At 35.6% G+C, this 13,840-nt stretch overlaps 1 protein-coding gene across 1 annotated transcript; it reads right to left on the bottom strand.

Annotated features, from left to right (window-relative positions):
- Positions 1 to 5,526: 5,526 nt before the first annotated feature.
- LOC124233018 (killer cell lectin-like receptor 2) lies at positions 5,527 to 13,546 on the bottom strand (the record flags this gene model as incomplete). The annotated part of the gene is made up of 6 exons (XM_046650009.1): positions 13,432 to 13,546; positions 12,016 to 12,105; positions 10,561 to 10,803; positions 9,090 to 9,232; positions 7,414 to 7,520; positions 5,527 to 5,581 (listed from the first exon to the last, which is right to left on the bottom strand). Coding segments are annotated over exons 1-6 (753 nt in total), but the record flags the coding sequence as incomplete, so codon positions are not given.
- Positions 13,547 to 13,840: the final 294 nt, after the last annotated feature.

Here is a 13,840-nt window from a genome sequence, read left to right as displayed (position 1 = left end):
ACTGCTCATCAAGCAATGTTGTAGCTACTTCTGACATAGAAAATGGAAGAAGATCAACACAGATTTTAGCTCAGTGACAATCTTCTCCAAGCAAAAAGAGGAAGATTAGCAAAGGCTGTTAGCTCAGGGCCAATCTTCCTCACCAAAAAAAAAACAAAAAAAACAATCAATAAACATGATTCACTATAATAAGTAATTCAGAAAGAAAATCTATATAATTATCTCAACAGATGTTGAAAAATTATATGACAAAATTCAACTCCCAGTCATGATGAAAGCCTCAGTCAATAAGAACAGAAGCTAATTTCCTCAACATGATAAAGAGGATCCACAAAAACCCTACAGCTGACCTCATCTAATACTGAAAGACCAAATGCTTTTCTTCATAAGACTGGGAACAAGTTGTGGGGGACTGGCATTGGCCACCCCAAGATATGTCTCTTTGGCATGAGGATTATTTGGGGCTGGGACAGGGAAGGAGGCTCTGAGGAATGGAACTTGCTTACCCTTTGTTAAGAAACACTTACATTTGTAGGGGAAATCTCCATCTGTAAAGCTGCCTCCCTCTCTATACCAGGAAGAAGAAAGGGGATGACCTTATCTCTAGAAACTCTTAATCAATGCCAAAGGCAAGGACTTAAATCTGCATAATAACTTTATTCCTGTTTCTGGTAACCTCCTGTAACTGACTCCCCCCACCCCCAGCATACTCCTTTGTCGTTAGCTGGATGTGATATTTAAGGTGAGGGCTTCAGCAATTTGGGGAGTTGCTCAGCTTGCCTGAGCCTCTCCCGTGTATACATGTTATAAAGCTTTGTTTAATTTTCTCCTGCTATTCTATCTCATGTGAATTTAATTTTTTCTCCAGCCAGATGAACCCAGAGAGGGTAGAGGAAATGTATTCCTCTCCTACAAAGTCAAGGATGCCTATCTATCATCACTTCTCCTCAACATTGTCCTCAACCAGGTCCTAGCCAGTACAATAAAAGCAAGAGAAAAAATGAAGGAAAGGAAAAAGCAAAACTTTCTACACATCATAGGACATGATTATGTACATCAAAAAGAAATATCCTAAAGAATCTACAAAAAAAAAAATGGAAATAAGTAAATTTAGCAAGGTGAGAGGATATGAGGTCAATTTACTAAAACCAATTTTATCTTTATAAACTAACAACAAATAATTTGAAAAAAATGTTAAATGCCACTTATAATAGCATCAAAAATATAAATTTAACAAAATATGTATAAGATCTATAACCCGAAATGTATCACATTGTTGAGAGAAATCTAAAAAGACCTAACGAAATGGAGAGAGAAATCATGTTCATGAATGGTAACACTCAACATTGTCAAGATGGCAATCCTCCCAAATTAATCTACAGATTCAATGCTGTCCCAGGCAAAATCTCATGAAGCATTTTTGAAGAAATTTGGAGAAAATTCAACATCCTAGAATGGCCAATATAGTTTTGAAAAAGAACAAGTTTGGAGGATTAGCACCTCTGATTCCAAGGCTTACTATAAAGCTATGTCACTGAGACAGTAGGTATTACCGCAACAATAAGCACATAGATCACTGAGACAAAACAGAGAATCCAGGAATAGACCTGCACAGATATGGTCAACTAATTTTCTACAAAGGCACCAAAGTAATTCAATGGAAGATAGGGAAGTCCTTTCAACAAACTGTACAAAAAAGTGGACGTCTATATGAAATAATAGTAAGCCTCAGCCTTTTTCTCACACACAAAAATTAACATGAAATGGGTATAGGTTAAACATGTAAGTTAAAACTTTAAAACTTCTAGAAGCAAACATAAGATAAAAATCTCTGTGACCTTAACGTTGGCAAGATAGGACATAAAAGCACAAAAAAAGAAGAAAATGATAAATCAGACTTCATCAAAATTTTAAAACTTCTACTTCTTGAATGACACCATTGAGAAAATGAAAAAGGAAGACATAGACTGGAAGAAAGTATTTGCAATACATATATACATATATACATATAGATATTGTAGGGGAGGAAGACATTTCCTCTATCCAAATGTGGGTTTGTCTAGCCGGAGAACGAATTAAATTCACATGAGACAGAATAGCAAGAGAAAATTAAACAAAAGCTTTATGAGGAACCATGGCCCGGGCCTTTCTTCCCAAAGGAAGAAAGGGCACAGAAGAAGTGGGGTGCACAGAGTGGTTATATACCCCCAAACAGGGTATTTCACATATGATTGAAATGTCCCTCCCACAATAGTCACAAGATTGCCCTGTAGGCACAGCACTTGATGGGCACAGCAGATAGTGGGTCTGCTATCTCGGTCGGAGTAGCAGAAGGCAATTCTATTGTCTAGAGCTGGGTGGTCACAGGTGAGCGCAGCGATCAGTTCCTAGCCTAAGGAAAGATGCTTAATCCTAAAGGAAATGCCAACGTTGGGAGGGGGAGGGATGTCAGTTACAGGAGGTTACCAGAAACAGGAATAAGATCATTATGCAGATTTAAGTCCTTGCCTTTGGCATTGATTAAGAGTTTCTAGAGAGAAGGTCATCTCCTTTCTTCTTCCTGGTACAGAGAGGGAGGCACCTTTACAGATAGAGATTTACCTTACAAAAGTAAATGTGTCCTAACAAAGGGCAAGTTCCATTCCTCAGAGCCTCCTTCCCTGTCCCAGTTTATCAAAAGCAATCAGCCTCAAATAATCCTGATCCCAAAGAGACATATCTTGTGGTGGCCAATTCCAGACCCCTACAATATATGCATGTATCTAACAAGGGATTTGTATCCAAATTATATAAAGAACTCTTACAACTCTGTAAGACAACAGACAAACCCAATTTTCAAAAAAGATTGAACAGACACTTCAATGGGCAAAAGGTTGAACAGACACTTCACAAAAGAGGATACACAAATGGCCAATAAACACATGAAAAGATGCTCAATGTCATTAGTCTTAAGGAAAATGCAAAATAAAAACCACAATGAGATACCATTACACCAACCATAATGAGTAAATGTAAAAAGCCTGACAATATCAAGTGTTGGCAATGATATGAAGCAACTTGAACTCTCATATGTTGCTACTGGGAAAATAAAGTAATGCAACCACACTGGAAAACAAACTAGAAGTTTCTTACAAAATTAAACATGCACTTACCATAAGATTCAACAATCAAATTCCTAGGTATTTAATAAAAAGAAATGAAAACACATGTCCACACAGAGACTTGCACATGAATGTTCATGGCAGTTTTATTCGTAATAGCCAAACACTGGAAACACAGCAAATGTCCATAGGTGGATGAACAAATTGTGCTATATCTTTACAATGGAATGCTACTCAGTAACAAAAAGAATGAACTAATGATACATGCAAGAACATGAACTAACTTGAAAAACATGCTGAGCAAAAAGAAGCCAGATACAAAAGAGCACATGATGTAGGAAATTCTATAATAGGCAAAACTAATTGATAGTGACAGAAAACATAGCACTGCTTGCCTGGGACTGGGTGGGTGGGGAGGAGCAGAGAAGAGTTTTGGAGGTGAGGAAAATGTTCTATGTCTTGATTTGTTGGTATTTAAGTGGTGTATACATTTCTTAAAAACCCATTGATCTCATGATTTAAAATAGATGTGTTTTATTGCATTAAAGTATAATTCAATAAAGTTAATATTTAAAATGTTAAGGTCAAGAAAAACAAGGAAATCACGAAGAACTATCCCAGATTAAAGGAGACTAAAGTGACATCACAACTAAATGTATTGCATGATCCTGAACATGGAGGAGAAACACCTATAAATGACATTGTGGGGGCAGTTGACAAAATTTGAATAGGGATTATAGATGAAATCATAGTACTGTAGAAATGCTAAATTCCCTGATTTTGATAATTGTACTATGTTTATACAAGACATAGTCCTTGTTCTTGTAAAATATTTAGACAAAGAGACATAATGTCCTCAATTTATTATCAAATGGATCAGCGAGGAGAGAGAAAGAGAACTGCCAAGTGCAGCTAAAACAAAATAGAAACAAATGGTAACTATGGATAAAGGTTATATGAGAGCTCCTTGTATGATTGTTTTAACTATTCAATAAGTTTGAAATTATAGTAAAATCAATAAATTTTTTTTTTAATGAGAGGTAAGCATCTAGATTAGGGGGACACGGGGGAGGAAAACTACTTTTTAGTTCTTAATTGTGCTCTCTCTCAAAGCCTGAGGCTATTGAAATGATTTATCCTATCTATAAGGAAAAGACCTAGCTAGTCTCTTTATCAGAGTTCTCTAATTGGCTCTGTGGCTGGTTCAGGGAAAGAGAAAGAGAATTTTGCAGGGTCATTAAAGAGAGAGGTAACTGCTTTCCAAAGACAAAATCTTCCCCTTTTTCCCAAGAAGACAGATGGCATCTGATCTGCTAAATCATGGTCCAAAAGAGCATTTTCTTCCTCTTCCAACTCATCTCTCTTTACACAGTGGAACAAGTCCTGCTGTCAAAAACATTAATTTGTAAGTAATCACAAATTATCATAGGAAACAAACAAAAGAATGACAAAAATCCATTTCACCTTTCCTTCTGTGTCAGTTGAAGTGGGGCATTTAAAACACAATCAATTCTCTTCTCACAGATGCAATTATAGGGGGCAGAGCAATCAGTATTTGTTATTCTTGTTGAGGTTAAAAACGCACATTTTCCTTCTCTCTCAGGAAGCAAACTCATTATTGAAGAGCTACTGTAGAACAGAAAACATACATGGTCGACTGTTGAATTCTGAAGCTGACAATAACATAAATCATAATCTTTTTAAGTCTGTTGCCTAAAGATCTGGAATATGGAAATGTTAATCATAACTTCATCACTAAAAGATTTTCTTTCACTTTTACCTCATTAACTAGAATAACAGCCTATTGATCACACCCATAATCTTCCATTTTATTGCCCACTAAGAATTTCTGTTCAGAAGGCAAAATTACCCTGCAATATTGCTATGGGATCTTGATAAATAGCAAACCGGCTTTCTAATGCTAATTTTTTCAATAAAATTGAGAGATTAAAAAGAACTGAATTTCTATGACAAAGATAACCAGTTCTTGTGTGCATATACGTTAAGGAGAAAAAAATAGAATTGGAATATAGGTAGAGATGAGGTTGTTTAATGGATGTCTTTATTCATTTTGTTTCTTTTCCTTCCCTACCCTATAGCTAATAATTATTAGCTAAAACATAACAATCCATTGAAAAATATCTAAAAGCAGGACTTCTATCTCAGCAAAGTGGTGGATTAGATATCGGAACTATCTTCCTATTGAAACAATTAATAATGATGAATAAAAAAAATTTAAACCTTGAATAAATTTATGAACTGGCAAGAAGCAAATTCATACTCAGGCTGACGGTTAAGTAAAAGTGGGAACCCAGAAGGGTAAGTGAAGCTCTGAAGTCGATTTTTCCCTTAATTGATGTAGTAGGCTGAATAATGAATTCCACCCAAGATTCTACATAGAAGACAAGCTACCTAGAGTGCAAACCCAAAAGGGATATATCTTCAGTATAAACCACCGAAGAACTTTCTTGAATCTTGGACTTAAACAGAAGAGAAAAAGATTAATCTCAACTAAGAGTTCAAAATCTTATCATCAAAATCACCATCCCTCATGTAGTCTGCATTTGCTTTATTATTTAAGAATATTCAAATCTGCTACAGGAATAAAGAGAAATAAACAAGGAAGATAAATGAAACTAAATAGCTCATGAGGCAGAGGTGGAACACATAAGCTGTGTTAAGTACGTATAAGTAACCTATGAGACAGGTTAAGTATAGATACAGTAAGTAGAACATGTGTGTGCTGATCATGGGAAAGGAAGAAAGAGCGACTTAGACACTAAATATAATACTCAAAATATACTCGGTGCACATGGATACTCAACATCCATGAGATCTTAAGGTCCCCAACCAAAGGTGACACTCATTCTGGCCCTCTGCCTAAGAAACTCAAATAAAACCCATGCTCCTAAGGTTGATTAGAAAACTGCTGCTGTGGCCTGGCTTACATGCTCCTGCATCTCCCCAATAGAGAAAATGTTCATGCTGCCCTCAAGAACCTTCTGTCTGTTGGGCCCCTTTACTCAAACCTCAAGTCTGGTGCTAGAAACCTTCAGCAGGGAAGGGGTATGCAGCATAGAGAGCCAGGCCACATGAAGACTGCATGACCCAGGACTCAGTTGATCCTTTCACCCGCTTGCACCTTGTCCTAGATGGCAACCTCGCCCATCCCACCCAAGTGTGAGAGCTAAAGAAATGGGATACATTTCTTTCCCCTTGCAGAGTGCAATGAGTTTTAAATTGACTTAATTAATCATGCAATTTGAGCTTGTTAATTTGGCTCATGAGCCTTTTTGTTCTGTGACCTCTGAGATTGTTGGCCTGAAAGTGTACTTAGAGGCTACAATTACATTAACGTAATTTCCTGCATGACATGTTTTGTAGGTTTGCAGCCCAGAACTAGACTTACAGGGCCCATATCTAGAATTTAGAATCAGTGGTCCTGATTCATAGTGCCCCACGGAATCCAATCTTGAAGAAGCCACCTTCATCTCAATCCTTGAATAATTTCCACAGCAGATCAAAAAGGGAAACAAAAATCACTAAACGCTGTGAAGAAAATGGCATGATGAACAAAAACCAGCAGAAACAATAGAGTGGACTCACAAAACTTCAAAGATAAGAATGATCAGATACCAAATACAAAATAAGAACAATTACTGTCTTTCAAGAAATAAAAGACAGTGTGAAAACATGAGTAACTAGCAAGAAGATTTGGAAACATAAAATAGAATTTCTACAAATAAAGAATATAATATGTCACCTAGATTTTTAATAAATCATTGAACAGTTTAACAGCAGATAATAATTAAATGTAAACTCAAGAGTTTACAAAATATTGCACTTCAAAACAGAAGAACTATGGTGAAGGTATATGTGCGTGTGTATATTCACAAATATTTATATTTATAAATTATATAAACTAATAATTTAAAGGAGTTTCAAATGAATTTTGGGGATATTCAAAATATCCATTGGAGGTTGTCGATGGGATCACTATGACTAAGTCAGGATGATCCAATCTCTTCATAGCACTTTATGATTTTGTTTTATTTTGTGTACCTCAGAACACATCCTTCTGAGTATGTGTTTTGCACCATAGTCTTATTATTGTTAATAACTCTGTAGTACACATCTCATCCTTTTTAGCAATACTTTCTAAAACACTTTCTTAATCATTCTACTTATTCTTACCAATGACCTCTGCTTCAAAACGAGTTAAGCTGTGCAAAATAAGAGAAGATTCCTTTTAGATACAGTCCTTCCAAGGCCAAAACCAATATCAGAGTTTGGATGCATTCCAAAGACTTACGTTCCAAGAGACGTGCCATTGTCGATCCATTTCCACTTTCTTTCCTCTGCATTGTATGATAATCCAATCCAGTAGCTATCTCCATAAGTCTGGGGTTGAACAAAGTCCTATTAAGGAAACAAAACATATTATGTGACTAAATTCCAACTTGTTCAAGAATGAAAAGAAGGACAGGTAAAGGGCCCAGCTGTTTCTCTGGCAAGTACTCTGCTCCTCTCTACATCATCCTTCATCTCTCCTTCCTAGTGTTTTCATTTTTCAAAGTACTTTTCTCCAGGATTATTTATTTATGTTAAAGATGGCTGCTAGTCTCATAGATTATTTAAAACATGGAAAAATTTAAAATCTAAATATCTAACAATAGAAGAATTGTTGAACAATTTATGACACTTTATGAAACTATTCAACATCAGGCTCCAGAAAAATACTTACAGATGTAGAAAAATGATCATTACATATTCTTAAGCGAAAAAAGGAATCTTCAAAACAAATTTATTAAAACAACAAGTGTATGTGGAGAGATGTGCCTTAGAGGCTTTAGCCTCATCAGAGAAAGCCTTGCTGGAGTTCAGTAATTGGAAGTGGTGAACGGAAAAAGGGAAGTATTTGGAAATATTTATACTCCAAAAATGTAATACATCAAAGTGATATATTACATAATATCTGATTAAATGACAGAATGTATTTTAAAATATAAGTTTAAATTTAACTGTGTTTTACTGCAACAAACATAAAAAGTTATTTTATGACTTGATACCATAAATTCTTTTGTAATTTAAAGTATCTATTACATTTGCATATAAACTTTGTGTTGTTTTCCTAAATGATAAACAGAGGTTTCAGGCTGATTTTTGCAAACATTTCTGTATAAAAACACATTTTGTATGTGGATAGTCTTTATTAGTAAGAGATTAAAAACAAAATTTTAATATTGTTGTCACTGTATTTTCTCTTTATATAATTCTTTTTGAAAGGTATATATCTTGATGTAATATATAAGAACATTGAACAAGTAAATGTTACCTACAGATGCAATGAAAATCACTCTAAAGATAATTTGTAAAACTGTTATCACTTTTATCTTCCTCATTATTATCTCCTTTTTGCCAATGGGAAAACTGGGGCCCAGAGTAATTTACCCAGGTAAATTTACCCAAGGTCAGGCAGCCAGTAAGTGGCAGAACTGGATTTTACCCTAGGCAGTCTGGCTCCCATATTCCTAATAGTAACTATGACACTATGTTGACCCCGGGTTCTTAGTTGCCAGTTTATAGGGAACAATAACTGATGGTTCCAGGCTGCAATTTACCAAAGGATTAAGTACTTCATTAAAGGAAAAGCATATTTCTCTATGAGCAGGTCTCCTGCAGATTCTCAGAGAGGGAGATGATTACAAAGACCCAAACTGCACCTTCAAAGGCGTTTCCAATTTAGAAATAATAATGGTCATCAGGATAGATAATATGAATTGAATGCTCGATAAGTAACAAGATCATATGCTATTAGCAGGCAGGAGTCTCCCGGGAGACTTTGCGCAATTTTTGCTCACTCAACAGACACAACACAGAGAATAACTGAAGGTGCCTTTTCTGGATTCCCTCCTGTCCTGGAAATCTTGGGTCCAAGAATGAGAGACAGTCTAAGAGAATAAAAATGAATGTAACAATCCATGATACCAGTTCATCTTTATCACCTATCTTCAAAAGAGATAAATTGTAACATTGGCAAGTCTTTTGACATCCTGTCCAGTTTTCCTTTTTAGTGGTAAAATAATAGCAGTTTACTCCACAACAGGACCAGCGGTCTTCATTTAGCTTGCCTGCAATGTATAAGGTGAAACATTAAACTTCTTGTCCTCTGGTATTCTGTGAAGCAGAGTATTATATTTATCATCCCTCTATAAATAAATTCTTAATTGCTATCAATAATGATAATATGAGGTTAATAAATATTCTGGAAACCAAGAGAAATCTGCACTCCCACATTCACTGCAGCATTATTCACCCTAACAAAGACATCGAAACAACCTGCATGTCCATCGATGGATGATTCGATAAAGAAAATGTGTTTTAGACATAGACGGGATATTATTAAGCTTTAAAAAGAAGGAAATCCTGGCATATACAAGAGCATAGATAAACCTTGAGGATATTATGCTAATAACAGTGAAATAAGTCAATCACAGAAGAACAAATACAGCATGATTCCACTTATATGAGATATAAAAAATAGTCAAACTCAGAGGAACGGGAAGGGTAAAATGGTGGTTGCCGGGGCTGGAGATGGGTAGGAGCAGGGGAATGAAGGGTTGTTGTTCAATGGGTATACAGTTTCAATTATGCAAGATGAATAAGCTCTAGAAATCTGTCAGACAACATAAGGCCTACAGTTATTAATACTGAATTGTGCACTTAAAGACTTGTTAAAAGGGTAGATCTCATATTAACTGTTCTTACCACAAAAAATAAAGGAATATGAGGAAACTTTTGGAGATGATGGATTTGTCTATTACCCTAATTGTGGATGATTTAAATGATATATGCACAGGCCCAAACACATCAAATTGCATGCATTAAATATGTGCAGCTCTTTGCATAATAATAATACCTCAATAAAGATGTTATAAAAATAATAAATTAAAATTCAAAAAATAGATTCTGGAATACCTTCTGAAGTCAAGGCAAGATGGAAATACACATACAAACACAATTATCTTTACAACAGCATCCACATTAAAGGCTTTGTGCCCATTTTAGCCTAAGTATATTTTTACTAATAGCCTCCAATTTCACATCAGCAACAAAGTGGGAGAGTCTAATTTGCCCACAGTTCCAAAAGGATACAAATTTTCAGGGGAGCTGACATACTATTTCACCTTCTGGGAAGAGTAGAAATGCAAGAACTGCCGTTGAATTTTGGGAACCATAAGGTTCTGCTAATCCAAACATGTCTTCTGGGGGCTTCATCCCATATTTGAAACAAGTAACCCGAATACCCACACCACATCTAAGAGGCACAAACTAAAGTTGTTTAGTAGACCTGCATCACTAGCACATAGCCTCAGCCTCTTATTAGGCCTCAAAGCTTCTGGAGGGGGAAGAAATAATGAAAGGTCATGCTACCTTTCACTCATGATTTCTGCTATACCTGTATTTTGCAGAGACTTTGAAAAGATCCCCTGTTTTCGATGGCAGCTCATCTTTGCTTTAGAGAGTGACTCCAGGTCTTTCTTCAGCTGAAGATTTTCATTTTTGAGAATGTCATATTCTAGAGTCTTATTTGTCAAAAGTTGCTCCTTTAGGTAATTGTCCTTTTGTATAATGTTGTACTTTTGAGTGAAGTTTTGTGGAATTTCCTCCTGTTGAGGTTTTTCTTGAATACGCTTAAAAACTAAAATTAACAGTATAGATATAACACAAAACAGTACTCATAATGTTTAAATGTTGAAATTTAATAAAAAAGAAAAAGTCTCACTTTGACAACCAACCCATTTCATTACTTTAATTAGCAATTTGACATTTAGAATGTAACACCTCAATGAACTGACCACAGGAATTGAAACATCAAATTTCTCACTATTAGCAACTTAAGCATAGCGTAAATAAAGTAAGATATCTGAATAAAATTATAACGGTGACTCCTTATCGTTCAGTTTAATTTCTTTTTAACAGTTAGCACATCATTTACAAATAAATACAAAAGTAAAAATCAGTCAATCAACCTTTAGCAACACATCTTCTGAGTATGAAAAGCTGCACTAAGAAACATGAAGAAACAGCCCCGGTATTATTGGACTAGATGGAATATCCAGAGAAGAAAAAGGAGGAAGATCTAAATAGGTAATTTTATCTGAGTGAATCATAAGAGTGATTTTCTCTAAAGATGTCAAGGAATTCAGATAAAAGACAAAGGTTGAATTCAAGATCATCTAACATCCATGTGTAGAATCACTCTTTTTACTAAATTATTTCTTTATTGTGTACTTAGAAAACATCAAGGGAAAGTCATAATTTCTTTCTTTTTTTTTTTTTTGAGGAAGATTAGCTCTGAGCTAACATCTGCCACCATTCCTCCTCTTTTTGCTGAGGAAGACTGGCCCTGAGTTAACACCCACGACAATCTTCCTCGACTTTATATGTGGGATGCCTGCCACAGCATGACCTGACAAACAGTGCAAAGGTCCGCACCCCAGATCCAAACCAGCGAACCCCGGGTTGCCAAAGCAGAACACTCGAACTTAACTGCTGCACCACCAGGCAAGCCTCCATAATTTCTTTTGAAGAGTTGTTTTTAAAAGAATGTTTAGCCAAGATTCACAATGATCTAAAGTCAGAGGGCAGAATATTACTAAGTCCTGTATCAGAAAGAATGTTATCGTGTATTACACAGAATGAGAAAGCTCATTACAGATGAAGTCATTGGAATAGGTAAGTAAAATGAAAATGACACTGTGATGTGTCTGAGGAAAAATCACAAAAAAAGAGCCACCTGGGACATTGCCTGATTATAGCCAAGGAACAATTGTTGGAGCATGGTTAGTATCGGCATAATTAGTGGTTACTGCTATTACTCAGACTTGAAGGATATAGTTCAATTACTCACTCATTGTTTCCAACACTCTGACTGTCACCAAAAGAAGTAAACAGAGGATCCCAAGAGTCACTACCAAGAGATGCCAGGGCACTGAAAACTCTTGAAATAAAGAAGGAAGAAGATAATCATTAGGAAAGAGCCTGGCCCACTACTCACCTTAACCTAGGACAACATTTGGAACAAAAAGAAAATCTTCTCCAAAAATTTTACAAAAATATATCATGCAAATTGATTTAAATTTGTGATCTTGTAATTACAGTTTTAAAGTTTTCAATTTATGACTGACATACACTCATTGTAGAAATGTTACACACAAGAAAAGTCCTATAGGATTTTAAAAGTACATCCCTTATAACAGCACAGATAGCAATAGACACAATACACGTTTATAAGGATCTACACTGACATGTATACTCCTTCCTGTGATCACAATCATGAAGAGCAAGGACAAAGGAGTCAATATTCCTGAGAAATTGGTGGCCAATAGCGGCTATTCTGAAGCTGCGAATGTGACTGGGGTTCATCCTTAAAGGAGTTTCTAGCAATCAACTTTCTTTCCCATCAGTTCTGTTTGTTACTATATTTATCCTCCTAATTTTGAGGTCTTCAGTTTCTAAAGGTTGAATCTCTGTCACTAGATTAAACAAGTAAACGTTATTCTCAATTTAGAGTTCGTGACAATATTTGAGGAGAGAGAGAAAGAAAAGTTAGACTGCTCCTTTGGGTTTGAACATTTTTGTTACTTCATTGCCATTAGGTTTCGTAAGCATTTAAGACACTTAAAATATCGTTTCTGTGAATAAAAACATTGTTTCTAACGCATATTTTTCAAGTCTCATTGTTTAAAGTCTTTATTTGTCTAGGGAATGAAATCTTTTCTTGAGACTCTAGTCTGTCCTTTACTTTTAATTTTTTTTTGGAAACATTTGCTCTGACCTAACTTCGGTTTCCAATCTTCCTCTCTCTCTTTCTTTTTTCTCTCCAAAGCCCCTGCACTTAGTTGTATATTCTATTGCAAGTCCTTCTACTTCTTCTGTGTGAGCTGCCACCACAACATGGCTACTGACAGATGAATGATGTGGTTCTATGCCTGGGAACCAAACCTAGACTGCCAAAATGGAGTAGCTCAAACTTTAACTGCAAGGTCATCTTGGCTGGCTCTGTCCTTTACTTTTAAAGGCCTCATGACTTCCTCTTAAACAAATTTGAATGAAACATTCTATTAGCTTCTTAAATTTAAAAGAATTAATTAATTTCTCTGTTCTCACAAACTTTAAAAAATCAATCTCGTTCTACTAGTCTACACAGTTATGATTTCATATTAACATCTGAGAACCTAAAGTACAGATAGGAACACTTTCTTCAAAACTCTAAAGTTTGAGAATCCATAAAAGATGGGTGTATCTAGATGCTTAAAACATATACCTTTGTCATCATCTTTCCCAGGCCTTTGAGTACTGCCAGGCCTCAATCGATTTTGTGATGGTGAAGGAGCCTGAAGAAATCTCGAGGAGGAATAAGTCACTTCCTGATTGCTCATGTCTAGAATAAGAAGAGTAATATGTTTTGCATTAAAACTTTGCAACAGGAGTATTTCTGTCTAAAGAAAAATTAAAATGTCAGTCTATAGGAACCTCCCCAGGATTAAGAGGTATGTGTGTATATCTGTGTGTGTATGGGGGCGTTGTGTGTTTATCAACTCCTTTAAGCACCTAAAGCTCGTAGACTGAGTGTGATTTATATAAGCAATGGACAACATTTCCATATCTTTGATAAAGTTATTTATGCCCATTGTGATTACTGCCATAATTATTAAAAAATACAGAGAGTTTTT

This window comes from Equus quagga, unplaced genomic scaffold, assembly GCF_021613505.1.
Source record: "Equus quagga isolate Etosha38 unplaced genomic scaffold, UCLA_HA_Equagga_1.0 149437_RagTag, whole genome shotgun sequence".
NCBI classification, from domain to species: Eukaryota; Metazoa; Chordata; class Mammalia; order Perissodactyla; family Equidae; genus Equus; species Equus quagga.
This window is presented reverse-complemented; position numbering and strand designations above follow the sequence as displayed.